The sequence below is a fragment of the Aristolochia californica genome, unplaced genomic scaffold (genome assembly GCF_029961685.1).
Source record: "Aristolochia californica isolate CCGP_79_NKW_82.1479 unplaced genomic scaffold, dmAriCali1.0.hap1 SCAF_7, whole genome shotgun sequence".
Lineage (NCBI taxonomy): Eukaryota > Viridiplantae > Streptophyta > Magnoliopsida > Piperales > Aristolochiaceae > Aristolochia > Aristolochia californica.
In genome coordinates this window covers 40,511,678-40,538,850 of record NW_027182268.1, presented here as the reverse complement: position 1 = coordinate 40,538,850, position 27,173 = coordinate 40,511,678, and the positions used below count along the sequence as shown (strand labels likewise).

At 41.6% G+C, this 27,173-nt stretch overlaps 3 protein-coding genes across 3 annotated transcripts; 2 read left to right on the top strand and 1 right to left on the bottom strand.

Moving 5' to 3' along the window:
• Positions 1-10,558: 10,558 nt before the first annotated feature.
• On the top strand, positions 10,559-18,600 carry LOC137937169 (protein RICE SALT SENSITIVE 3-like). The gene is made up of 7 exons (XM_068782264.1): positions 10,559-10,718; positions 10,882-10,935; positions 11,022-11,207; positions 11,291-11,396; positions 11,484-11,525; positions 11,620-11,676; positions 18,060-18,600. The coding sequence occupies exons 1-7, from the start codon at positions 10,582-10,584 to the stop codon at positions 18,507-18,509; spliced, it is 1,032 nt and encodes a 343-aa protein (XP_068638365.1). The 5' UTR covers positions 10,559-10,581; the 3' UTR covers positions 18,510-18,600.
• A 2,836-nt stretch (positions 18,601-21,436) lies between these two features.
• LOC137937477 (transcription factor PAR2-like) lies at positions 21,437-21,746 on the bottom strand. The gene has a single exon (XM_068782535.1). It carries the CDS (start codon positions 21,707-21,709, stop codon positions 21,437-21,439), a length of 273 nt encoding a protein of 90 aa, XP_068638636.1. The 5' UTR covers positions 21,710-21,746.
• Positions 21,747-23,531: 1,785 nt separating this feature from the next.
• On the top strand, positions 23,532-25,485 carry LOC137937476 (probable inactive receptor kinase At2g26730). The gene is made up of 2 exons (XM_068782534.1): positions 23,532-24,840; positions 24,920-25,485. Exons 1-2 carry the CDS (start codon positions 23,532-23,534, stop codon positions 25,483-25,485), a joined length of 1,875 nt encoding a protein of 624 aa, XP_068638635.1.
• The last annotated feature ends 1,688 nt before the right edge of the window (positions 25,486-27,173 follow it).

Below are 27,173 nucleotides of genomic sequence, written 5' to 3'. Positions count from 1 at the left end.
CTCCTAGATTAACTTCAGTACAAAAGTTGAGGATTCTGTCAGTAGGATGCTCTGTTGCTACCTTGAATAATACACTTGGAAGTTATTCATTAAATTTGACTGTTTGTGCAAAAGGAAATTCATCTTTATATAGATTAGGTAAGGGTGTTATATGTTGTAAATCAGCTCTTATATTAATCTAGGCTGCAGACGGGAGTTAAGATAGGCATGATAATTTCTGGAACTGCTATCTTGTCTTTGTCTTCCTTGAAGCTATTCTGTCATAAAATTCTGAACACCTTTTGGGGCTGCTATTGCCGTCCAAAGCGCTTGAAAGACAACTCCTTAAGGGCTGACAGCTGTCCAACCATCTGACAATACAGAGACTTTAATGTTTCATAAATTAAAAAATAATTTTTTTAAGAAATTGGTAATTTTCTTAAAGAGTGAATGGAGGCAATGTATGTAAAAGGCTATAGATTCAAAGTGATGAGTAACCAACTTTATCACAAATTAAAAAACCTCATAGCACTCTGTTCTTGAGGTGATCTGCCTGAGTATTTACTTATCTGAGAATACAAGATCAGGAGAGTTAGGACGGGATAAGACAAGGAGGTCCCTGATATCGTCATACATGGATGTGAGTTTTGCTCCTTAATTTCTCTGGTTCTACTAAGAAAAACCTTGCCACTCATGGCAAGTGCAGAGAACAGTGCGAGCATAACATCTTACCTTGTAGGGGGGAGAGAGACTTTGCTTTGATTTAATCAACAATCTGAAGTGGACTGTGATTATACTGCAGGTTCATTTCTGTGTATTCTTTTAATATGCTACAGCCTTTCCTTGGATTATCATGCAAACATGCACCAAAATCGAAGGCAATGCAACTTTGGGGTAGCCTGAATTGGCGAGTGTAGACTCTAGTGCTTGCTGTTGGAACATAAGATCCCATCAATCTCCATTTTTTATCTTTGCCCCAAAAGTGACTTTTCTTTAGATGAGGACAATTATCAACACCAATAAACAGCTATGATCAAGTATCCAGTTGCAGTTGTGACTGTTTTAAAGAAGAGTTCCTTTTCAAGTGAAGGGGCTTTGGGTCCAACTGGAAGCAATATCAGTCACTGTACTAGGGAAGCCAACTCCAAAGGTTGTTTGGAAATGAATCCAACCTTTAATATAAAAGAATAATGCATGAAAAGGTGACCCAGAGCAAGGGAGCATGTAAAGGTGCCATCTGACCTATTATAACCTCAAAAGCATGGTGATTGTGGGAAAGAGAGGAAGATTTGGATCAGTCTAGTGAATGATTGGGGTCTGCTATTTACTTCTGTTAAAAAGTCACTATAATATATCCTACCCCATTTCTCAATGCATTTCTTATTTTGTTTCTCTTGTCTGGTGAAAGTAACTGATGCAAAATTGGTTTTTGTGAATCCTAATGCGTTGTCTCTTCATTTGTGAGATGGAGCACTCTCTAGTTCCAATGATGAACTTACTGATGTGGAGAGGCTTCTTACTGATTTGATTAGTGGTCATCTCAGAAATCAGGCAAGAGACAAATTGGTCAGGAAATGGCATCAAATGGTTCCTACAGTCTGTCTTGTGATAATTCTGTTTTGACTTTTAAAAGTTCAGGTAACCATTGTGCTGGTATTGCTTGGAAGCTTTGTGGTCCATGAAAGACTTTGTCTTTTGACAGCACTTTGAGGATGAATTTTTGGCTGGTAAAAGGCATGGTTGTTAACTGCACTTGCTGACTTTTCCATGTTGATGAGGATTCAGTTGACAACTTATTACTGAACTGTTTCTTCTCTCATCAAGTGTGGGATATTATCCTCTCAATTGGCATGCTACTTCTAAGATTTAATAACTTTTGAAACTATGACTGGCCTCTTCCCATGCTTGGATGGGTAATGTGGAAGGTTTGTTTAGTAGTAGTTCCTTTTTGTATATGGAAAGAAAGGACCAAAGGGGTTTTCTAAGTAGTGAAGCTCTCTGAGCCTGGTTATTGAGAGATTTGTTTGCCTCATTTTACCCTTGTTGGGAACTGTGATTGAATTCAAAGAATTTCAGGTGCTTTTTTGAGGTGAGATTAGAGAAAAATTGCTTTTCTTTCTTGTTCAAGCACAATTGCTACTTCCCACTATGCCCCTTTTTTGAATGGTGCTCTCAAATTGAACTTGGATGCAAGCTCCAAATGTAATATGGGTGCCGGTGCATGTGGTGGTGTCGTTAAAAATGTTGATGGCAGAATTTTTACCCACTCTGGATCTATAGGGCAGACTCAAATTGTACTGAATGAGAATCCTTGCTCCCAGGTACAAGGCTCTACAAGTGGCATTTCTTTGATCAATTGTTGAGGATTCTAAGAATGTTATTGGCTGGTACAACAATTACAAAAACATACCATGGAGATATGAATTTGTTGTGGATCAGATTCAAGACATAATCCAGGGCTGTTTGGTGAAATGACCTAGATGAGCAAATGGGCTAGCCGATTTGCTTGCAAAGAATGAGAGCGACCCACATCTCATCGTTTACCTTTAATCCCTTTCAATTGTGATCGACTTGTTTGCTGTTTATCCTCCTTTCTGAGGATTTATATGTTTTTCTGTCTTTTTGCTTAATGTAATTTCACCATTTAAAATTCATAAATTGAAGCATTCATGGAGTTGAACTGATGCTGTCATTTTCCAACTCTGGGAACTCTCATGTATACTCAACTATTTTAGGAGTATAGCATATATAGCTGCTTTGTGGTTACTCGATGTTTCTCAGTTTGACCTTAGTCCATTGAGGTTCATTTGTTTTTTTTTTTTGGGTTAGGTGCACTTATAACTGCAGGAGTGCTGACAGCTGGCCTCATCAGCTTCAAGCAAGGAAATTCAGTTCTGGGTCAGAAGCTAATGAGAGCACGTCTTGTTACTCAAGGGGCCACGGCAGCATTAATGATTGGTTCAGCTTACTATTACGGGGATAAATTCTAGTGTTCCCCTTTAACAAGTTTCAGTGACGAAACATAGTATTCGACTTCTGTTCCGTTTATTTATATTGGCAATTGTTGTTTTTGTATCTGGATCTTAGCCCCAGACTCCTATATTGAAGATTTTCATGCACCTGATTGATATCACAATGTGGGGTTGCTAGCTTCACGTCGGGCTTGACTTCTGCTGTTCTACATGTTCTGTGCATCTGTCATGGATCTGTGCCTTTTGGATCACTATAAAACAGTACAATTGATGGTTCCTGTAGAAAATGAACTGGAAACTAAAAGCTTCATTTTTATTTCTAATTTCACCCAAGTTTACCTTCGCAGCTTCAGTTTTGCTGCCTCAATGAGATGTTAACACTTCTTCCTTAATAGTAATGAAAATAACTGTATGTTTTGGAGTAGGAACTGGGAAATGCTATTGTGCAATCTGGATTTGTGAATCAGTTTCAGTGTCAGTCTCTCAGATAACACCTACTGGGACAGCTAAAGGTAGCTAAAGGTAGCAAAATAATGCTATCAGTGTGAATTATTATGTCTTCTTTCCTGTTGACATGATTGTAAGGTAGTTTTTTCATCTCTGCTATGCAATCCTACTGTGGAGTCCATTCCAAAAATCACAGGTTGTGTTGGTTGTTGGTCCTCCAATTCTCATTCCGAAGACTTGTAAGAAAGATAATGTCACAGTAATTACATCCCTAATGAACACAGTATGGATGCATCACTAAAGAGACAAAATGTGAGACACTGGGCGTCGCATCGATCAATTCTTGACGAGCATGACAGCTAGCCGCACTTTGTTCAGCTTGCTCATGGAAGACTCTTCTCATCAGCACATGAATGCTATGGTCACCGAGAATTCGACAGAGCGAAGACTGTAACCATTATGAAGTTTGTGGACTCCATGGCTTGATTTTTCGAGCCTCTTCAATTATTTGCTTCAAAAGTAGCAATCGAGGCAGCCCCATGTTCAAAGTGCACGGCTGCGTCTATAATCCATCCCAAGCAAAATGTTGTCTTCCCAAAAGCTGCAACTTCATTTCTTGTACTGCATTTTTTTTCTTTCTATTCGAGACTTTGTATTCCATTTTAATAAAGAAAGGAGAAGCTGCAGCAGAAACAAGTGGTGTTTGTAGCTGACCCACCTATGAGACTCCAATTCCCCCAAAACAGTTTCTCATCATCTAATTCTAACAGCAGTCACCTAACGCCAGAACCTTCATTATGGAACATGTTAATCGGGTGTCTTGAATCCGATTACCCGACCCGATTACCCGGTCCGGATCTGCGTCGGGAGCCGATTACGGGATTAAATCGGGAGTTCTCTGATTTGGGGGTTTATGAGGAGAAGAGGTCGGGACGACGATGGTTTTTCGGGGGATTCTCTGCGCAGAGAAAGAGAGGTTCGTAGAGGGAGAAATCAGAGCTTGACTTTGTGTAGGAGCTCGATTTTATATGCTAGAAGCCGCAAAACTTCGCCCTTTTCCAATTAGTGGATTCTCTTTTCCTCCCGTGGAGTAGGCTGTCGCCGAACCACATAAGATCGTTACCTCTTGTGTTTTGTTATTGATTTACTATTATTTATGCCCATATTGTGTTTTCTATGTGGTTTGTATGCTTCGTGGTGAATATACTCTTGGATTAAGGGTTTATTATGCTCAGATTTAGCCCATGGTTATAACAAGTGGTATCAGAGCGAGGTCTTCCGGCGATGGCGCCGAATTTTCGTTTGTTCCTCTCTGTTTCCGCTAACGGGAAGAGAGCTCTCTGTCTCGAGCTTCCATTTGGTAGTTTCAGTCAGTGTCGAGTAGGAAGAATTTTTTTTTTTTGGGCACTGTTCATGGTGTCTGACAGTGCAGAGGAGGAAGAAATTTTTTTTTTGGCACTGGTTGGTGGTGTCTAACAGTGCTGAGGAGGAAGAATTTTTTTTTTTTTTTGGCACTGGTTGGTGGTTTCTGTTAGTGTTGAGGAGAAGAAGAAGAATTTTTTTTTTTGGCACTATTCGGTGTTGGATTCTGGAAGTGACGAGAGAGAAAAAATTCCGTTTATGAGAGAGGTCAGAGAGAAGATTTAAGCAATCTGAACATTTTTTTTGTGACTGAGGGTATTTTGGTAATTATGACTACGAAGTTTACACTAGAGAAATTTGATGGGCATATGAGTTTCAGTTTGTGGCGCGTGAAGATGCATGCCATGTTAGTACAACAAGGATTCCACAAAGCATTGAATGGAAATGATAAGTTTCCAGCTACGATGTCAGAAGAAGCCAAAGAGGATTTTGACATCATAGCTCTCAGTTTCATTCAGTTGTGTTTGGCCGATGAGGTTTTGCGGGAAGTTGCAAATGAGATGACAACAGTTGGTTTGTGGTTGAAGTTGGAGAGTATTTATATGACTAAATCTCTCACGAAGAGGTTGTATTTGAAGCAACGACTTTACACTATTCGGATGAAGGAAGGTGCATCTTTCAAAGACCATCTTAATGAGTTCAACAAGATTATTATGGATTTGAGAAATATAGATGTTACCGTGGAAGATAAGGATCAAGCACTGATTGTGCTGTGCTCTTTACCCCCATCCTATGAGCACTTCATTACGACTATGCTCCATGGGCACGATACCATCTCTATGGAGGATATAAATGCATCGTTATACTCTAACGAGTTGAGGAAGAAGGTGTCTACCAATGGGAGCGAGGAGCAAGCAGATGGTCTGTTTGTTCGAGGGCGAACGAAGGAGAAGGATTCTGGAGGCGGTGGCCGTTCTAGGACGAAGTCAAAGGGGAAAGGGGGCAAATGCTATTATTGTCATCATCCAGGTCATTTTGCAAGAGACTGTCCAAAATTGAAAGAGAAGGATAAAAAGAAAAACAAGAGGTTGCTGGGTTTGCTGAAGATCATTCTGATGGTTCAGAATATGTTCTCACAATTGAGGGTTGCACACTCACAGGGTGAGTGGATACTTGATTTGAGCCGTTCCTCCCACATGTGTCCTATATAGGATTTTTCTGCGACATATCAGTCGATAGATGGTGGTACAGTTTTTATGGGGATTTTTGCTCTGTAAGACTGTTTGGGATTGGAACGGTTCAGATCAAGATGTATGGCGGTATAGTGAGAATTTTGTAAGAAGTTCGGCATGTACCAATTTTGTTTTGTTTTCTCTAGGTTCTCTTGATTACCTTGGCTGCAGATATATAGCTGAAGGTGAAGTTTTTTGGAGGTCTGTATAGGGACATTGGTTGTGATGAAAAGGAAAAAGGTTGGTAACCTTTTATGTGCTTCAGGGCAGTACAATCATAGGTACTACAGTAGGTTCCTTATCTTCAGATTCAGTTTTTTGACACGACTAGTCTATGGAATATTCGGTTAGGGCATATCAGTGAGCAGGTGGAGTTTGAGGGTGATAAGTACGGCTACGCCGACATGGTCGCTTATGCATTACCTGTGGCAAAGACCGGTCTGTTGGGAACATCGTGGAGACTCGCCGTTGCTAGAGGCTGGAGTCGTGGAGACTTGTCGTTGCCTAGAGGCTGGAGTCGTGGAGACTCACTGTTGCTAGAGGCTGGAGTCGTGGAGACTCGTCGTTGCCAGAGACAGAGGCAGTAGTGAGGTTTTCCACATGTTACTAGTAGAGGTAGTAGGGAGTCGTTTTTGTGAGAAACCGTTCAGTTTCCAAAGCCCTCTAACCTCTAACTACCGTGAAGCGGTCACAGGTAGTAATGCTGCTCAATTCATATGCCCTAGGAAGCAAGGTGGAGATGGCAATAGACAGGTTCAGTTTTTCAGAGATAAGTAATCGAATTCAAGCCAAGGTGGAGATTTGTTAATTATGTGTCTTGAATCCGATTATCCGATCCGAACCGATTACCCGGTTCGGATCCGCGTCGAGACCCGATTACGGGATTAAATCGGGAGTTCTGTGATTTGGGGGTTTTTGAGGAGAAGAGGTTGGGACGACGAGGATTTTTCGGCGGATTCTCTGCGCAGAGAAAGAGGGGTTCGTAGATGGAGAAATCGGAGCTTGACTTTGTGTAGGCGCTCGGTTTTGTATGCTAGAAGCCGCAAATCTTCACGCCTTTCCGATTAGTGGATTCTCGTTTCCTCCCGTGGAGTAGGCTGTCGCCGAACCACGAAAGATCGTTGCCTCTTGTGTTTTGCTGTTGATTTACTGTTATTTATGCCTCTATATAGTTTGTATACTTCGTGGTGAATATACTCTCGGATTAAGGGTTTATTATGCTCGGATTTAACCCATGGTTATAACAGAACACCTAAGAGAAATCTAACGCTTACAGTTAGGTCGATGTCCGAGAGTCTAGAGATGACAGCATTTGTTCCTTAAGTTCAAAATGTTGCCATTAGAGCGATACTTCAAATGATTTTATCAGAAAACATATTCTTACAGGAGGATATTAAAAGAAAAAGGACGTGCGGAAAATGGGAGACCATCTTCTTTCTGCCATTTCTGAAAAAATAAGCCGCCTGAGTTGGATTCCTCCATCCGGGCGTCCTTTTTCTGCAGTTCAGAAGGACAATAACGAGCAATGGACCACTATTTCGGTCCTAACATTGGCATCTTTGAAACACTTCCTTTTACCACACATCTTAAGAGAGACGAGGCAATTTGGCATCAACCAAAAACAAAATTAGTAAGAGAGACGTCAGTTCCAGAAAATTTCGGATCAAATGGCTAACCGATCTTATGAGCAGTGGAATAATAGTTACATATTACTGAAATGAACATTGTCGTAGTTAAGTGAAGGGGGAGGGATTTGGTCACATAGAGGGAAAGGGTACCTTTATGTGATCACGTGTCACCATCCCTCTCCTGCTCTTGTGGGCCCACATCTATTGTAGATACCCATTCCGTCCCTCAATGATGCATGTCACAGTCAAAACTCCAGAAGAAAAGGTCGCATCATGAAAAACCCTAAAGCTCATAATTCTATCAGGCAATGGTGGTTGCACGAAAACCTTGGTCTCTGATTTTAAACACCGGAGTTAGTCACTAATCAAGAAATTGATTAGCATCTTTTATTGATCCCTCCAAGCCGTCAGACTGCGTTTACTGCTCTGCTCTTGCATGGTTTTGCATGGTTATCAGGCTTCGTCCAAAGTTGAAGCTAACATGATACATATACTGTTTGGCCATTTTCTTTCGCCTTCTCCAGGACCGATTCTTATGTAAAAACTAGTTTCTCTATGTAAGCCAAACTCCTCTACACTTACAGGGCGATTCCGAATTCGGAGTGCTTGATTGATTCGATTTATTAACTGTGTTAAAATGTTGTTTTAGAGGTGAAGAAATCGAGCGAAGGGAGCAGCAGGTGAGAGAGGTCCATGAATCAGAAGACAAGGGTATTATTAAACCTCTGACTGTGGTTGGTCTCGAGTTAGATTGATGGTGGAAGTGGGGCCGGGGACAGTGAAGGCGTTCCCCAAAGAAGACCCAGTTTAATATACAGCAGAAAGTTGGTGAACAGTGCAGCACTTTTTTCCATTGGAGGGTACAGAAAGCTTTTGGAGACCAAAGACTGTGACATGCAAAGCCTTCACGTGATGGTCTTTGGAATTTTTCTCAGTGGAGAAGCTGGATTTGCCAGTGTTCTCAAGCCTTGACCAAACTCAGTTTTTCTCCCTTCTTTCCCACCCTTTCTCTTCCTTTCATTTTCTTCATTTCCCTTTCTCTTATACCATTCTAATAATTTTTTGTCTGCTTTTGGCCATTTGTAGCAGTGCCATCTCTCTCTCTCTCTCTCTCTCTCTCTCTCTCTCTGTGGTAGACTTGATTCATGGTATCCAGCACCTTTATATTTTCCCAGGAAAAAGAAAGGTAATATCTGGGCTTCATGGCAGCATGAATTATTGGAGGATCTGTCTTCTTCTCTGGTGATCTCCTGTCATCAACGCTTCAAACTTCTCCCGCTATCCCTTTAAAACCCTATTGAGTTTTTCTTCGCGTATTTCTTGTACACAGTTTAATTTTTACTATACTATATTATCTTATGAAGCTTTGGGAAGGATGGGGATGAGCAGAGATTCCACCTCGCTTTTGTCACGGAAAGGATGGGAGAGTCCACCTGTGATCTTGATCTGACCCTCTGCCATCCTTTGCTCCCATACCCATCTCACCATTTCATCTCATTGTTTTACAAAAAAATGAATTGGAAATATGAAGATATCAAATGAAACAAAGACAGCCGTGTAATGCCTCCATATTTCCACTAACCTTCTGTACATTCAAACCCATGCAGCACTTCTCAAACCTCTTTTGCTTGCTTCCCACCACAGAATCTGTCCACAGCAATAGTATTCTCTCTACCGAAATGGCCGTACGTTCATGCATATTATATATACATCGATAAATAAAAATGAAGACAGCAAATATGAAATCTTCATCAGATGCTTCTGCCTGCCCGCAAAGAAACATCGTAGAAAAATCATCAATCCTATGAGTCTAATTTATGTTCTCTCTGCCTGCAAATCTGTGCTACCTGTCATGAGATCAGAGCTCATCAATTGTCCGAAGGAATTCATGGTATTGTCTTGTGAGTGGACGAGCAGGATCAATTGCCTACACTGCCAAACTGTCAGGATTTGATCGTATATGTTTGCCATATATTTATGAATTTTCATGGTCAAATTTCGTTTTTCTTTCGGCGATGAGTAGTGAGGACCCGCCTAAAGGCACCCATTGTAGTGGAGATAGTTAATGTCTGTCATTGTTAAGAGAGGAAGCCGACAAATGTTAGGGTAAATGGTTAAGTTTGGCTTCATGAGACTTTGCATGTACGAACCGAATTAGTGTCACTATTAACTTTTTTTTCCATTTTTAATTATGAGACCAGTCAAAGAGCTGACGATCTGCAATTTTTTTTGCTTCTCTTTTCAGTTGTCAGGAGAGGAAATGGAAGCCATCTTAAGCTGTCTGTGCAAGCGCCTCTTTGGTCATGATAAAACCTTGGAAGGAAGAGTAACCCGTTCCTTTCCAGAACCTCAGAGGTATCTGTCTTTCTCCCTCTCAGCCACCCCATTTGATCTCATCTCAGCTACGAGCTGAAAGGGCAGATACGTATAACAAATTTACACTTCGTTAATGGGGAATAGGAGGGACGGAGACGGAGACCCGTCAGTAAAAACTGGAAAAAAGGACCATATATTTTCCGGAGAAAGTGAAAAATGAGTTGAGTTTTTTCTGATCTGAAATGAGTTGAAATATCTTGGTGTCAGGACGAAATAAGGGTCTCGGGTTGGAGAGAGGTATGGACTCTTTAACAAGGTACACTTAATGATGTGAGATTATAAGTCTGAGTCTTGCTGAAATTTAATAATCGAGCAAGGAGACGAAAAGTTCAGAATGGAGGATTCTTTCTCTTTTTTTATTTTCGTTTTGTAAAAAAGACCGTTGGGAACTGGGAAGAAAAGGTGGGGTTCAGGAGATCAAATGGGTAAAATTTACAGGCATGATTCATATTGTTGCAGAAAGTGAAGGAGGCCGGGGGTATAAATAAGGATGCTGTCTTGTTGGCGGGATTGCAATGAGAGGATTGGATGGTGGGGCTTTTCTTTCTCAGAGAGAGAGACGGTTAAGCTAATCAGAAAGGTTTAATGGAGGACCACTTAAATCCTCTAGCTGTGACTCATCTCCTCCAGCACACACTGAGGAGCTTATGTATTCACGAGAACTCTCAATGGGTTTATGCTGTCTTTTGGAGAATCTTGCCCAGAAACTACCCACCGCCCAAGTGAGGAAAAGACATATCAAGATTGAAATATACTGTTTCTAGTAAAAACACACGGAAGTTCAAACCAGCGATGAAACTAGGGTTACTTGTCATGTTTCATCATCAGCTTTTATATATTGTTTCCTTCTTTTTGCAGTCTAATTATTATATCTTCCTCTGGCAGATGGGATGCACCGGGAGGGGCGTTTGATAGGTCGAGAGGGAATAGGAGGAACTGGTATTTGATCTGATTCACTTTCTTAGCTTTCTTCGTTTGAGCTTACATTGCATGTAAGAACCATTTCAATTGTGCATCAATGCTAGGATACTAGTCTGGGAAGACGGCTTTTGCAATTTTGCTTCATCTGCTGCGGATCATGCCGCAGATATGGATTCAAACCATTGTGAAGGATCGGCAGTTTATGGCAACTGTGAATTCCAACAGCTTAGGGGGCTGCAACCTGAGCTCTTCTTCAAGATGTCCCATGAAATCTATAACTACGGAGAAGGGTGGGTTCCAAGCATTGTATCTGCAAAAGCAATTATTGTATCTATGATTTCGATAGATTGATTCGATTTGTTCCCCGGAGCAGTTTCATTGGGAAAGTAGCAGCAGATCACAGTCACAAGTGGATATTCAAGGAACCCCAAGATCATGAGATAAATTTCTTGGCTGCCTGGCACAACCCAGCAGATTCAGTGAGTGATACATACAACTCTTAAAGTTTGACTTGATTCTGCATTTTACGTTGCGGTTCCTAAAATACGGTTGGTTACTGATTTCAGCATCCTAGAACATGGGAAGCCCAGTTCCAGTCTGGTGTAAAGGTTCAATGCGAAAATCAAATCACTCTTTAGCATGTTCTTTCTTTTCTAATTTCTTAACAGCATTCCCTAATTTTTTAGCTATGGATTGTTACAGACGATTGCTTTGATTGCTGTTAGAGAAGGTGTCGTTCAGTTGGGAGCTGTTAACAAGGTATTCTTCTCCCTGGTCCATATCTCTATTTCCTTTTGCTTTTTCTGTTCTTCTGTAGCCAGTTGTTTCCTACAGCTTCCATTTCTCTTTCGGAAATATGCATCGCACGTTTTAGAAAAATAACTTGGCGTCTGTAATGGTATTAAATCCGATCCATCGAGGATATTGACCGTATCGATTTGATGGGAGATAACGCTCAAGTGGGGATCGATACAGAGGTCTCCGGTCCATGATTTAGGGGGAATATCGCAGAAATTGGATTCTTTTCTTTTTTCCTTCTGATATATAAGAAAAGTATGACGACAAGTTGTCGGTGCCATGTCCGTTTCGTGTAAGAATCTCTCCGCGTTCATGATGAGATTCTTTTCTTTCGTCCATTTCCTGAAATTGGAACGAAGATAGTGTACTTTGATACAGGAATTTAAAGACGAAGAAGACCAGACGAAGGTGACGGAGAAGACAAAGTAAGGAAGATAATTTTCAGGATTAATCACATATATTTGTTACATTTTATCCCGGCTAGATATAGCCATACAAGAAACTACCCACGACTCTCAAAACGGAAATAACCTCCCACAATCAAAGAATTGATTAACCCATTAAAACTAATTGAATAAATACTAATTAATAACTGTTAAACCACTAACCCACTACCCAAATACCAACGGCCTTAGCCATGTCTGGCTCTACCTTCATGGTCTTCTTCATGTGGCCATATCATTCCCCACCCCTGAAGAATCCTTGTCCTCAAGGATGAAACTAGGATAGGACTTGGTGAAACGCCACTCATTCTCCCCAAGTTGCATCTTCTGTGGATGCCCCCACCCATTTCACTAAGATTTCAGATTTTGGGCGATATTTACCTTTTTGGATCACACGTCGATCTAAGGCCTTCTCAGGTTGTGGAAGAACCGTTGCCGCGTCCGAAACAGGGGGAAGTTGGGTAGATGTTGGAGTAACTAGACCCAAATGCTTCCGTAACAAACTGACATGAAACACATCATGAATTTGAAAACCAGGAGGTAAAGCCAGTTTATAAGCCACCAGACCAACCTTCTCAATAATTTTGTATGGCCCAAAGAAACGTGAGGCAAACTTTATAGAGGCCCTAAAAACCACAGAAGTCTGTTTATAGGGTTGGAGTTTCAAATACACATAATCGCCCACCAGGAATGATACCTCTCGTCTGTGTTGATCTGCTTGACATTTCATCCGCTCTTGAGCCAACAGAAGGTTACGCCATAGTTCACGTAGGATGACATCGCGGTCACATAGGTACTCATCTACTGCTTGTACACGAGAAGTGCCTGGTACATAAGCCAGTAAACTTGGAGGTGGAATACCGTAAACAGCTTCAAAAGGTGTCATCTTGGTAGAAGAGTGAATGGAAGTATTGTAGCTGAACTCGGCCCAGGGAACCCATTCGATCCATTTTCGCGGTTGGTCCCCTGCAAAACAACGTTTGATTGACAACTTCCGTTTGGCCGTCAGTTTGAGGATGGTAGCTCGAGCTCATACATAACTTGGTTCCTTGCAGCTGGAACAATGCTTGCCAAAAAGAGCCGATAAACACCTTGTCTCGATCACTAACGATTGATTGTGGAATTCCGTGCAAGCGAACCACTTGGGCAACAAATGCCTTGGCAACTATGACAACCGTAAATGGGTGTTTCAATGGTACAAAATGAGCATATTTTGTCAATCGGTCGATGACTACCATGATAACAGTATACCCATGGGAAGAGGGTAAACCTTCAATAAAATCCATCGAGACATCAGTCCACATTTGAGTCGGTATGGGTAGCGGTTGAAGCAATCCTACGGGCAGATATCACATTGTTGCAAAAAATCTTTTACCTTATGGCGCATTTTAGACCAGAAGAAACTTTGTTTGATACGGGAAAGAGTTTTATGAAACCCAAAGTGCCCACCTAACGAATGGCAATCAGCTATGTTCTTGGGAATCAAGAATGAGGTGGGGCTCAAATAAACTGTCTTTTATAAACCACACACCGTCACGTTGGAATAACTTGGGTCCTGCTTGAGATAACCCTTTTTGTAATAATTCTTTATAAAAGGAATCATGTTGGACTTCCTTTTGAAGCATTGGCTGCACGTGGTTGAGAAATAGATAAAAATTGGAATTCAGCTACACGTGATAAAGAATCTGCACCTTGGTTTTCAGGCCCACGTTTATACTCAATTTCATAATCATAACAAAGTATTTTGGGTAGCCAACGAGTCTGTGTTGGTGTAGTAATTCGTTGCTCCAGTAAGTACTTGAGACTTTGTTGATCAGTGCGGACTGTAAATGGTTTCCCCAGCAAGTATGGTCGCCATTTCTTTATAGCTTTAATAATTGCCAACATTTCTTTCTCATAGGTGGACAGTGCCAAGGCCGAACCTTTTAATGCTTCGCTAAAATACGCCACTGGTTGATTATGCTGAGTCAGAATTGCACCGAGTCCTATTCCGCTAGCATCACATTCAATGACAAATCGTTGAGTAAAATCAGGAAGACGTAGAGTTGGGGGTGACATGAATGCTTCTTTTAATAACTGGAAAGCTATCTTTGCATCATCATTCCATTGAAATTCATCCTTGCCCAAGAAACGGGTCAAAGCAGCTGCTATACTTCCGAAATGGCGGATAAATTTTCGATAGTAACCTGCTAACCTGAGAAACCCCCGGACCCCCTTGGCTGTAGTTGGTGTTGGCCATTCCAAGACAACTTGAATTTTGGCTGGATCCACCGATACTCCTTGCTCAGAGATTACATGACCCAAGTAGTTGACCTATGAAACTCCAAATTGGCATTTCGACTCTTTTGCAAAGAAACTATTAGTTGATAATATTTGTAGAACAATTTGCAGATGTGTAAGGTGGTCTTCCCATGACTTCGAATATACGAGGATATCATCAAAGAAAACCAAAATAAATTGCCGAAGATAAGGACGAAATAAATCATTCATGAGACCTTGGAAGGTTGTTGGGGGCGTTGGTGAGTCCAAATGGCATAACCACAAACCCATAATGCCCTTCGTGTGTTCAATAGGCGGTTTTAGGAATATCTTCTTCTCGCACGCGAATTTGATGATATCCAAACCGTAAATCTAATTTAGAGTAAAATTTTGCGCCGCAGAGCTCATCTAATAATTCATCAATGATAGGAATTGGATACTTATCTTAAACCGTGATGTCGTTGAGAGCGCGGTAATCCACACAAAATTGCCAAGTGTGCTTTCTTTACTAACAGAACTGGAGATGAGTATGGGCTGTGGCTTGGTCATATTAGACCAAAGTGCAAAAGCTCTTTTACCATTTTCTCTATATCAATTTTTTGGTAATAAGGGTACCGATATGGCCGCACACTGACTGGTCCCGTTGTCGGATGCAATGGAATATGATGGTCATGTGAGCGCCTTGGAGGTAAGTTGGATGGTGTTTCAAACACCTGAGAGTATTGAGCGAGTAGGCGACCCATCTCAGGAGGGTAAAAAGTTGATTGGTTGTTGCTGCTGTTTGAAGGAGTTATTTGAAAAAATATTCCCGTGCCTTGTAACCCATTGAATTTTTTGTCGGTTAAGGCTTCTATGCCAGTCCGTCTCAATCCTTGAAATGTGTGGAAGGTTCCTGCCATGTTGAATTGCATAGTGAACTGCTTGTAGTCCGTTTGGATGGGTCCAAGAGTTGCAAGCCATTGTACTCCCAATACCAATTGGCATGCCGCGATCGGAAGAATATAATAGTCGGTGGTGACGAAAAGTCCTTGAATGGTGAGAGTGAGCGCTCGACACTGGCCAATACATTCTATCTTCTCTCTATTAGCAACCATGACATGGATTTTCTTATCTTGCAATACCGGTAACTCGAACTTCGAGACGATGACTTGATCAATGAAGTTATGAGTGCTGCCACCATCTATCAGCACCGTTACAATTTTGTTTTTCAATTTTCCAAGGACGCGTAACGTTTGTGGGTGTTCGGTACCTGCAATAGCATGAAAAGAAATTTCAGGTAAAACTTCATGAGAGTCTGGTTCTGGTTGATCGTCCTCCACATCTTTGATGCCCATATGGGGTGAATCCTCGATCATAAATAATTGTGGTCGTTCGCAACGATGGCCTGGAACGAACTTCTCGTCACAATAATAGCATAACCCCTTACCTCGACGTTCTCGGGCTTCTTGGTTGGTGATACGGCGGAAGGTTGCCGGATGAGGATTGGAGTTTTGGTGTATGCGTTGGGTTGGTGGAGGTCCTAACACACCAACGATTGAATTTGGTGAGGCGTTTGGTGTAAAAGTTGTTATGAGACCAGAGTTGTTGGTTTGGTCTCCTCTGTAGCTGGTTTCGTTCCTCGAGCCACTCCTATTGTATCTACCAAGGTGCGAGGTTGTTTAATCTTAACATTTATGCGAATATCGTCTCGTAGTCCTGCAATAAAACAACCTATAAGGAACCTTTCGGGCAGACCGTCCACTTGGTGAGAAAGTCTTTCAAAAACTTCTTTATAAGCTGCTACGGTTGTGGTTTGTTTAAGCCGATTCAGAGCTTCGGACAGGTCCTCATAATCGGTTGGACCAAATCGAAGTTGTACAGCCTTGGTGATCTCCTCCCATGTGAGTGGTCCACGAAACTTCGTCAACCACCTGTGCCATTGCAGGGCGACGCCTTCTAAGTGGAAAGAGGCGAGCTGAACCTGGACTTCTGGTGCAATGTTTTTGAAGTCAAAGTATTGTTTTGCCTTGTAAATCCATCCAATTGGGTCGTCTCCGTTAAATTTCGGGAAGGATAACTTGAGGTTTTAATGAGAATGGTCATTTCGAGTATTTGGACGAGAAGGATGTGGGTGGAAAGATTCATCACGTGCAAAGGGGTTGATGTCAGAAGAGCTAGTATTTGGGCTGCGGAACGCTCGAAGAGCTTAAAGTTTGGTTAACACCGTTTCTAAGGTGATGTTCACCTAATCAAAACTTGAATCGTGCCGTGCCAAAATTTCATTGACCTCGTTGCGGAATTCTGCATGGGTTTTGCTGTGAGTATCCATGGTCGGGACCAGAGATTTTTTTTTTTTTTTTTTTGCTCTAGTTTGCTGCAACGCCAATATCAGCAACAAACAATTATTTTTACCTAAGTTCCCAGCTTCGGTACCTTAGTTCTGTAATTGGATGCGTCTCGGCGGTGGCCAGCTCCAGTACCGGCAACGGCGATTCCGGCAGCGTTGAGGAAGATATGCGGTTTGATTCTCAGCGGCAACGGTAGCAACGAGGAGGCGATGACTCTTCAGCCCCAGAGCTTGAGTTTCGGCGGCGGCAACGACAGCGTTGAGGAAGTCGGTGGCTGCAAATTTTCTTCCCAAACAGAGATTTCCTCTGACTTCGAAAGTTCTTCCCGAACAGAAATTTCCTCTGATTTCAAAATTTCTTCCCGAACAGAGATTTTCTCTGATTTCGGAATTTCTTTCCGGCGACAGAGGGAAGGCTGCGGTAACTCCGATTTTCGGAATTGTTCTCGACGATGGTAATTAACAGCCGAGATAGAAGGGAAGATTCACTACAGAGGTCAATACGACTTGGAAGAGAAGCTGTGTCGGAGGAAACCAAAACAAAAAAAAAAAATTGGAACAGAGAGGTTTGAAAGGAAATGGTGACAATAGTTTGGAAAGACGGAAAGAACGGAAGGAGAATTGGGGAAGATTATTCCGAGTTTTGGAAAGACGGGAAAAACGGAAAAAGAGTTAGGAAAATTGAAGAGCGTTGACAGAGAGAGACGTAGAGAGAGAGGAAGGAACTCGCGGAATGGAATCCCGGAGTCGTAACCTAGCTCTGATACCACTGATACAGGAATTTAAGACGAAGAAGAATAGATGAACGGAGAAGGAGAAGACAGAGCAAGGAAGATAGTTTTCTGGATTAATCACATATATCTGTTACATTTCATCTCGGCTATATATAGCCATACAAGAAACTACCCACGACTCTGAAAACGGAAATAACCTCCCACGATCAAAGAACTGATTAACCCATTAAAAGTAACTGAATAAACACTAATTAATAACTGTTAAACCACTAACCCACTACCCAAATACCAACGGCCTTAGCTATGTCCGGCTCTACCTTCGTGGTCTTCTTCATGTGGCCATATCAGTACTCTCTCTCTCTCTCTCTCTCTCTCTCATGTGATAGAATACCATCAATCGTGAACGTATTAGGACTCGTTAAATCAGTACGAAGAAGAATGACAGTCTTAGTACGTGAATGTTTTTACAAGTAACAGAGCTCACAAATCATGGCTCCTGTTATTGAAATTGACTCAAGCATTAGCCTAAAAGTTGAATGACGAAGGTTTACCCTGTTGCTTCTTTTTTTTTTTCAATGCAAGGTGATGGAAGATTTAAGCTATGTGGTTCTACTGCGGAAGAAGTTCAGCGACTTGGAAAGCATACCCGGCGTCCTCCTCCCTCATCCATCGTCTTCAGCATTCCCTTTCAAACCAGAAAATTTCAACACACCGGACAGTTGGGCTTTCCCTGCAGCGCTCATAGGATCGGCCGAATATCACCAGCTGAGTCCACCGCCCATGGCCATTACGCCATCCATGACTAGCCTTGAAGCTCTACTCTCCAAGCTTCCTTCTGTGGGGCCCTCTCCATCTTCTTCATCATCAGGCTACTATGAGTCGCCACGAACTTACCTGTCTGCTCAGAGACCACTGGAACAGATCGGCTTCGGAATAATTGCAAAGCAAGAAGCAGAAGAAGAGTGCGGTGGAAATGGGGAAAGTGGTAGTTCCATGTCGTCTTATCTTAATGGGGATTTTAGACTTGTTTAGATGGGAATTATTATCTAGTTAACGAAACTATCTCAAAAACACTCAGCTCATCCAATATGATACTAGACGGATTCAGCTGAATATTGCGATCGATGTGACTTGCCGTTCACTCCATATTGATGATAGTCTTAACATTCACCTACAATCGAAGAATTAACAAGGTTCAGTTCCCGCTGAGACAAGAAAACACTTAATAGCAATAATCCAGCAGGAAGTATATGAAGCATCTTGTCCAGGTTGTTTTAAAAGAAGAACAGAGCAACCAGACTGGTAATTGGACAACATGGGAAACAACAGCATCAAAAGGATTTGCCATAATTAGAAGCATCCTAAAATGGCTAGCCACACTCCCCACCCGCCTCTCACCTCCATGTGATGTGTCCTCAACACACAAATGCACTTCTTAGTAGCTTTCACCTCATAGGGTTCACACAACATGAATACCTAGGGGAGTACACATTTGGTCTTAGCCGATGCACACAACTTGCTCTAATACCATTTTGGGTTGAGCCCGGTTCTATCTTAAAATGACTATCCACTTAAAGATGTCTATTACTCAACCTTATAATCCGTTAACTTTCATTTTCATTCAACAATCTTTACAAACAACTGCATCCAAGATAGAGAACTATGAAACATTACTCGGCCTTTCCTTACAACCAGGAGCATCGATGGACTACTAAGAAGGGCAAATGAAGATGAGTTTTTACACCTAGAAATTTTTTTAACAAATTATTTAGGCTTGACAATGTCAAAAATCAATGAGGATATATATATTTATCAATCTGGAAAACCAAATGATCCCAATGCAATGACAATTCAAGATAGGATGATCTCATTGACTATGGGCTACTGCATTGATAACTAATGGTCAAGAGGATAACCTTCAGACAACATAACCATCTTGTACATCAAACATGGCCACAAGCTATATTTGGGAGCCTACATTCTTGATGCCATCTATGGATGCAGAACTAAGACGGATATGAATCTAGTGCATGGACGGATCCTTACAGGTCAATTCAAGAGCACTCTATTAATCAAAGTATATTCTATGAGAGAAAGCAGTGAATGTGTGAGTTGGATGACTTGGAGCCATACACCATCTTCCGTCTTGTCAGTAGCAAGGCATTGAACGAGCAATTAGGATGATTCAAGATGATTAATTGAAGGCAAGCAAATGAATTCTTTTCTTACTCTCAAACAAGAAATAACAAATATAAAAACCTTATCTGGCTTGGAAAAGGGAATAGCTCATTGAGCAGTAGGCAATTTCATGTAACTTATGCAAGTCTGAGCAGGAAAAAACATGGAACCCTACTTTGCTACCATGTTAGATCCTAGGGTTCTATTAATTAAGCTTCAAGAAATCTCTTAGATGAATGTGTGCAAAAAGAAGAAGGAAGAAGGATGGGGAGAAAAGAGTGAGAGAGAAGATGAAAATAAGGGTGGAGAGGAGAAGGAAGAAGATTTAGGGTTTGAGTTTGTGATACTTGACGCTTTCTCCCCTCTCTTCTATTTAAAATTGTCACTAAGTAAAGACTTTCAAGATTGCCTCTTTACATGACTGGAGTAAGTAATGTAAATAAAAGCTAAAATATATAATATCGGATGCAAATTTTTGATTGCTACTTAGTATTGGCAATGGGTCTGAAAAAGTATCTAAAAGGGTGAAAATCCTAGATAAGGTCACGGCGAGACGAACCATTTATCATTACGATAGGTGTCAAGTGGAAGTGCAATGAGGTATGCAGCTGAGGCATCCTAATAGATCAAGAGATTTGAACCTTGTTCCTATAAGACCCTATTACTACTTAAAGCTCTCCAATAGTAAACTTCAGTCCATTGTAGCAAAAAAAATCTGATTAAAAGAAGACACTATCAATCATTTATACTCGCTCTTAAACATCAGTTTAGCAAAAAAAAAAAAAAATTACTGGAGAGCAAATCTCTTTTCTTATGTTCAATTATTCTTCTTAATTGATCCTTGAAGCTGTTCTCAGTTTCAAACATCAGTTTGAAATCGTTTTTCTATGGAAAGATGGGAACTTAGAGTGACGTCTTACCCGACAGAAAATGAATAAATTCTATACATGGTTCTTGGTTCTCGTAAGTTCTCAGCGTGTTTCAAATGGACTACAATCAAGAGATGGTGAAGATTCGGCTCGAGTTTTGAAGGCAATATGTGAAGGAGGTTTCTGAAGGCTATTAGGAAAATGAGAGAGCTTCATGTTTGCATGGGGCGATGTTGAACTTTGGAGGAGTTTCTTTCGGTGTTGAGGGGAAATGATGGAACAACCGACGTTTAGAATTCTCTTCAGCAAGGGAGAGTGGGATTTCTTCACTTCTGTGGCAGACGTGCTTCGGAGGGAGAGAGAGAGAGAGTCGTCTGGCAATTGAGTTTTCCTATGGTTTTATTATTTTTTGGACCTAATCCTGGAAGAATTGAGTCTCGCCATCTCTTGAGGATCATGTGTACAACTGTCGGGCAAGATAAGTGAATGCGTTTCCAAAAGCCACCGGAGGGTCTCTCATTCATTTCATAAGCCATTCAGGGCCTATGGGCATAATATACAATGTTCTGTTAGCCAGCACTCGATGCTCAGCAATACACACGGTAGCAACTGAACGACAGATGAGAACAACCAATCATGATCAATGGCTGTTAAATAGGTATCCATGAAGAAAAAAGAAAAATCAAACAAAAAGTAAACGAAAAGAACAAGATGAACTGTAACAAACAAAAAGGAAAGAATCTGAAATGTATGACAAACTGTCGAATTGTAAAAAAGTGAAAAAGAAAAGAGCACGAAAGATGAAAGTAAGGCCAACGAGAAACTAATTAAACAGGTATTCGGATCACTAACAACAAGTATGAGAAAAAAAGTTAAAGGAAAAAGATACGTTCCTACAACGACGCCTTCCTCTTATGGGTTATACAAATCTGAAAGAGCTTGCAAGGCATTCACTTGTAACCTCAGATGCAAGATGTAGTCGGCGATTTGGACAAAAAGCCGATCAGGTTGAAGACCCTGCCCGCCCGGTACCAGCTGCCTGAGCTTCCGAACCTTCATTCGAACCGATCGGTCTACAAATCTTCTCCTCCTCCGTTTCAAGATCCTACCGGACACATTGTCTCTTTCACGCTTCCGCCCAACCTTGCGATGGCCATCACATGCATCCGTCAATAATTCCCCCATGTCTCAGCCGCAGTCGTCGATCGCAAGCAGATATCAAAAGATGAAGTACGAATCTGTAAAGAACGGAGTAGAGAAAGAGAATCGGGAGTTATATATATATAAAGATCTGGAAGAAGAAGAAGGTATAGAAAAGGCAAGCGAGTGAGAGAGATAAGAGAAGAGGTGGGAAGGAAATCGGGTAGGGAGAGGAATGGAGAAGGTCCATGTGCGCCAACCTGATTGTGTTAAGAGCGAAATTCTCAACACGCCCCAATCATTTGTCGTTTGGAGTGGACACATGGGTACACTGTTCAACGCCATTGCACGTGTCTGACACGGCGGACGCCAACGCGTTCCCATTTATTAATTTTCCGAAATCGGACATCCGCCTCTCCATTACAGTTCGGATCTTCTTCGCAACCGCTTCCTAATCGAGGATCGGACTCGGCCGAATTAGGCGGTTTATTCACGAGCTTTAAGGATACGGATATCCGGCAAATAAAGAACACGTGGTAGCAGGTGATTCGGTTGTTTTAAATCTTAATAAGAATTGACTAATTATATAGACCGTCAAATGGCAGCTTTTCTTAGTAGGGCCCATGCCCTTGCACAAATCAAAAATAGAAACACATGACCATGCACTCGAAATGCACGACAGATTTCGGCATATGAGGACCCTTGTCATCAAAATCAATCGAAAATCACACGACAAATCGGACGGCAACGATCGTGGCTTGCACGTTCTCTTTAATAGCTTATGTACTTCAACATTTATAGTTTTGATAATCACTTTTACAGTTGCTAAGGAGAGTCGAGTGCGTGAGATCAACGGTGGGGAACCCGTGTGGGAGAGGAGCGATTCTCATGTGGCTTGTCTGGTCGCCAACTCGCGTCCTGGAGTTCGAACACGACGGCCGGTTCGAGTCTTCGAATCAACCGGTTCGGAAAACTGCGACATGAGAATGGTGGAAACTATCAACATCATCTTTGTTGGTTAGGGGTGGGATCATGTGTGAGGTCAAAGTTACGATACATTAATTCATGTGCTCCCGAGAAGACCACAGGTGGGTCAGTGGGGTGAAGGGGGAGCACTGGTGACGGTGCTGGGGAGAAAGCATAAAAGGGGGTTTTGAGTGAGGAGGCTAGGGACGGGGCTAGCACATGCTACCACATGACGTTTTCGGCTCGAGGTGAGGTCCACTGTTCCTTCGGTGCTGATTTCATCGCTAATGACCTCCCGAAAAGGTGGGTAGGTGGATCTTCGGGGAGCTTCTCCCGGTTTCACTGACGGTTCTCTTGCCCGGCCTCAGAAGCTCCGGTAGCTGTCCAATTGCTTCGCTAAACAAACAGCTGACGTAGAGGAAACCGACCAAGTCACTACTGGCCATGAATAAGAGAGATGATTTCTGCATGAAAACGAGTTTTTGGAAGTAGTCCGATTCCAGAACGCCCATTCCGCCAAAAGGCAGCCAACACGAATAGACCGATGTAGAGGGTGAATAAACCGAGTGTCATCTGCCTCGCTTCATTAAGCATACAGCTTTCAAATGATGTAACGAAAAAGACACCGGAGTTTCGACCGTTTCCACTCGTGGAAGTCCAAAAATTCCCAACTGTTGTTCTTGTTATTTAATTCTCATCGGCGGCAAAGCCAGCAACAATGCTACAAACCCGCTTTGGAAAATCAGACATTTGTAACACTAACGTATTAAAATTTGTTCTCTTTGGACCTTTCTCCTTCTTCTCCGCAAACCTAATGCATATTTTCACTCCGTCGCTCAATTGGTAAAGCCCTCTGTCTTCTGCGGACACCAAAGCCTCTCATTCCCACCACCCATCAATCATGGGTAACATCCCAATCTGGGTCTTCTCGCTTTCTCTGATTCTCCTCTTCTACTCGTCGGTCTCAGCAGACGAGGATGTTAGGCAATCTCTTTTGAATTTCTTCGATGAATTATCTGGAGGGGTTCGTCCAGATGACCCAGCTTTCGGGTGGAACGCTACGTCGGATCCCTGCACCGGCAACTGGACCGGCGTAGACTGCACCCAACACTTGGCCATTAAAAGAGTTGTACTGGAAGGTTTAGGCCTTGCTGGGACACTCGACATGGGAACCATTTGTGCTGTGGAATCAATTTCGGTGTTAAGTATTCAGAATAACAGCATTGGTGGAGAAATCCCGGATGAGTTTTCGAACTGTAAGCAACTGACTCATTTGTATTTCGCTCGTAATAAGCTCTCCGGGAAGCTCCCCGGCTCGTTTTCCAGCTTGAATAATCTGAAAAAGCTCGATATCTCCAACAATAATTTCTCCGGGAAGTTACCCGATTTGGCCAGGATTTCAGGCTTGCTCATGTTCCTCGCGGACAAAAATAATTTGTCAGGGCAGATACCACAGTTCGACTTCACCAATCTTCAACAATTTAACCTCTCATTTAACAATTTCAGCGGGCCAGTTCCCGATCTCGATGGACGTTTCAATGCTACTAGCCTCTTGGGTAATCCTCAGTTGTGTGGAAAACCGTTAAAGAATGCATGTCCACCGTCTCCACTTTCGGAAAACTCCAAATTAAAGACCAAGAATGGAGACAAAATTGTAATGTACGTGGGATATGTTCTTCTGGCCGGGGTGTTCGTATCCTTCTTCCTTTTCAAGCTACTCCGTCGAAAGAAGACTGACGAAAAGCTTCCATTCGAGAATAAAAAGACAGAATCTGTAAAGGAGGTAAAGACAACGAAGACCAGTAGTGGTTCCTCAACAGATTACAAGACCACGAGTAGATCAGAGTGTTCGATCCATTCTCCAAACGACTTGAGCGTGAGCATGGTTTCACAATCAATGGTTATTCTTACCAGATCGTCAGAGAAAGGATTAAGATTCGAGGATTTACTCAAAGCACCGGCGGAGTTGCTTGGAAGAGGGAGGTACGGTAGTCTTTACAGGGTTATGTTCGGCAGTGGTTCTGATCTCGCCGTAAAAAGGATCAAGGATTGGGCCATTTCTAAGGAAGAGTACGAGAGGCGGATGGAGAAGATTGACCAGACAAAGCATCCAAACGTGATGGCACCGGTGGCCTTTTACTGTTCCAAGGAGGAGAAACTCGTGGTTTATGAATTTCAGCAAAATGGGAGCCTGTTTAAGCTTCTTCATGGTATTTTTTGTCCACACTCTTTTCTGTTTTTTGGTTTATCTGGATTAGAATTCAAACCTTCCATTAATACTAATCTCAGGAAGTGATCAAAATGCTCGAACATTTGACTGGGGTAGTAGGCTGAGCGTTGCATCAACCATCGCGGAGGCCCTGGCCTACATGCACAATGAGCTCTACGAGGAGGGTATTGCTCATGGCAATTTAAAATCGAGCAACATCATGTTTAAGAGCAACATGGATGTTTGCATAAGCGAGTACGGATTAATGGTGATCGATGACAAGTCGTCATCTGGAAACACACCCATGGATCAGAGCAGGGTGCAGCCGAACGATACATTCAAGTCAGATGTGTATAAGTTTGGGGTCATTCTGCTAGAGCTCTTGACAGGGAAATTGGTGCAGAACAATGGGTTCGATTTAGCACGCTGGGTTCACTCTGTGGTTAAAGAAGAATGGACTGTTGAAGTTTTTGACAAGGCTTTGATCGTGGAAGGCGCAAGCGAAGAACAGATGGTGAACTTGTTACAGGTGGCTCTGAAGTGCATAAACCCTTCTCCGGCAGCAAGGCCGCCCATGAACCAGGTCGCCAATATGATCAACACTCTAAGAGAAGAAGACGAGCGGTCTGTTGTCTCAGAAGCTTGAAAGGAATCCTTAGGGACCATGAAAGCTCCATAACGGCGGCAGTAACCACGCTGGGGATCGGAGACTTTTTCTTGATTGTTCTAGTCTGAATGGTCTCTGCTATAGAAGACTGTCTATTTAATGAGATTCAGAAACATTTGTCTATGCTAATGATGTTTATGAATTTCATTTATTTCTTAGTCTATTCAAGTATTTTTTATAAATAATAAAATTCATTTATTTATATAAATTCACGACTCTTATTATTATATTAAATTACTAAATTAAGAGTGATAATTTAGATATTAAAAAATTAATTTGCTTAGGTATATAGTTTTAAATATATTAATAAAAATAATATTTTATTTTAATTTATAAATTATTTATCTTATTTTTTAATTAAATTTTAAAAAAAATAAAATCCATAAAAATATACTCTTTCTATTAAAGGTGGGAGACAAATAGGGGTGGCTTCGAACTGAACCGGCTCGGTTCGATTCGTCATCTATCGAGCTCGAGCACCGAAATTGGCTCGTTTACCTTAACGAGCCAAGCTCGACAGAAGCCAGGTTCAATTCGTCAGCTCGCGAGGTGGCTCAAAGTGAGTCGGATCGGTATCGGGATCGCGAGCGAGAGTGGGAGCGGGATCGAGAGCGAGGGGGGGAAAAATTTTTCCTCCCCCCTCGTCACCACCGACACCTCCCATCGGTTGTTGTCGCCGCCTCTACCGCCGTCGCAGTTGTTCACCAGCCGCCTCTACCGCCATCGCAGCTGTTCGCCGGTTGTCTCTACTGCCGTCGCAACTGCTCGGCGGCTGCCTCTGTGGCCGTCCGTCCGATTTCTTCCTCTCCTCGATCGCCTTTGTTGTCGTCACTGCCGCCTCCGTCGTAGCCGTCATCCCCGACGATAGGTCCTCCCTGGCGCCGTAACCCCCTTCCCTCTGCATCATCTCGGTGGAAAACCAAAACAGGGGAGAAATAATCTCCCCCCTCCCTCGCGCGAAGATGATCTCGCACGTACGAGGTCATAAAATAAAAAAAAAAAAAAATTCCTCTAGAAAAAATTAAAAATAAAATTTATAGAAATAATTTTCTATAAACTATTAGTGTCTCATGTTTTTTAAATATTTTTCTAATTAAGATTTTTTATTAAAAATCATAAAAATTTCTAAGTAAGATTTTTCGTACCAAGATGGGGTAGAAAACTGTATAGAAATTTTTTGAATAAGTATTTAACAGTTGATGCTGTAATACTTTTAGCATAAAGCAATTTTCATTGCAATTTTGTGTTTGATATTTTATTTAATTAAAAATTTATCGATAAGTATAATAATATATTAGATTGATTATTAATTTTTATTTATTTGCCTAGAAGAGACAATAAAAGGTCCATTTAACTTTTCTAAGAAAATTTTAAAATATTTCTTGTAATTTTCTAATAAGTCACTAATAGAAATAAGATTTTATTTAAAGGTTTTTTTGGAAATATGTATCATAGGAAAAATATTTTTAGTTTTTCCTAGAATATGAATTTTTATCTAGGAGCACTAAGGAGGCCATAATAAATTATGGCCAGATTCAAAAATTACAAAACAAGCTAAACAACAATTGGAGTAAAAAATATTAATATTGGTGCATTTTAATCCATTATTGAAATTCAATCCTGAACCTCTCCTATCATTATATTTTTTTAAATGTATGCATAATTTT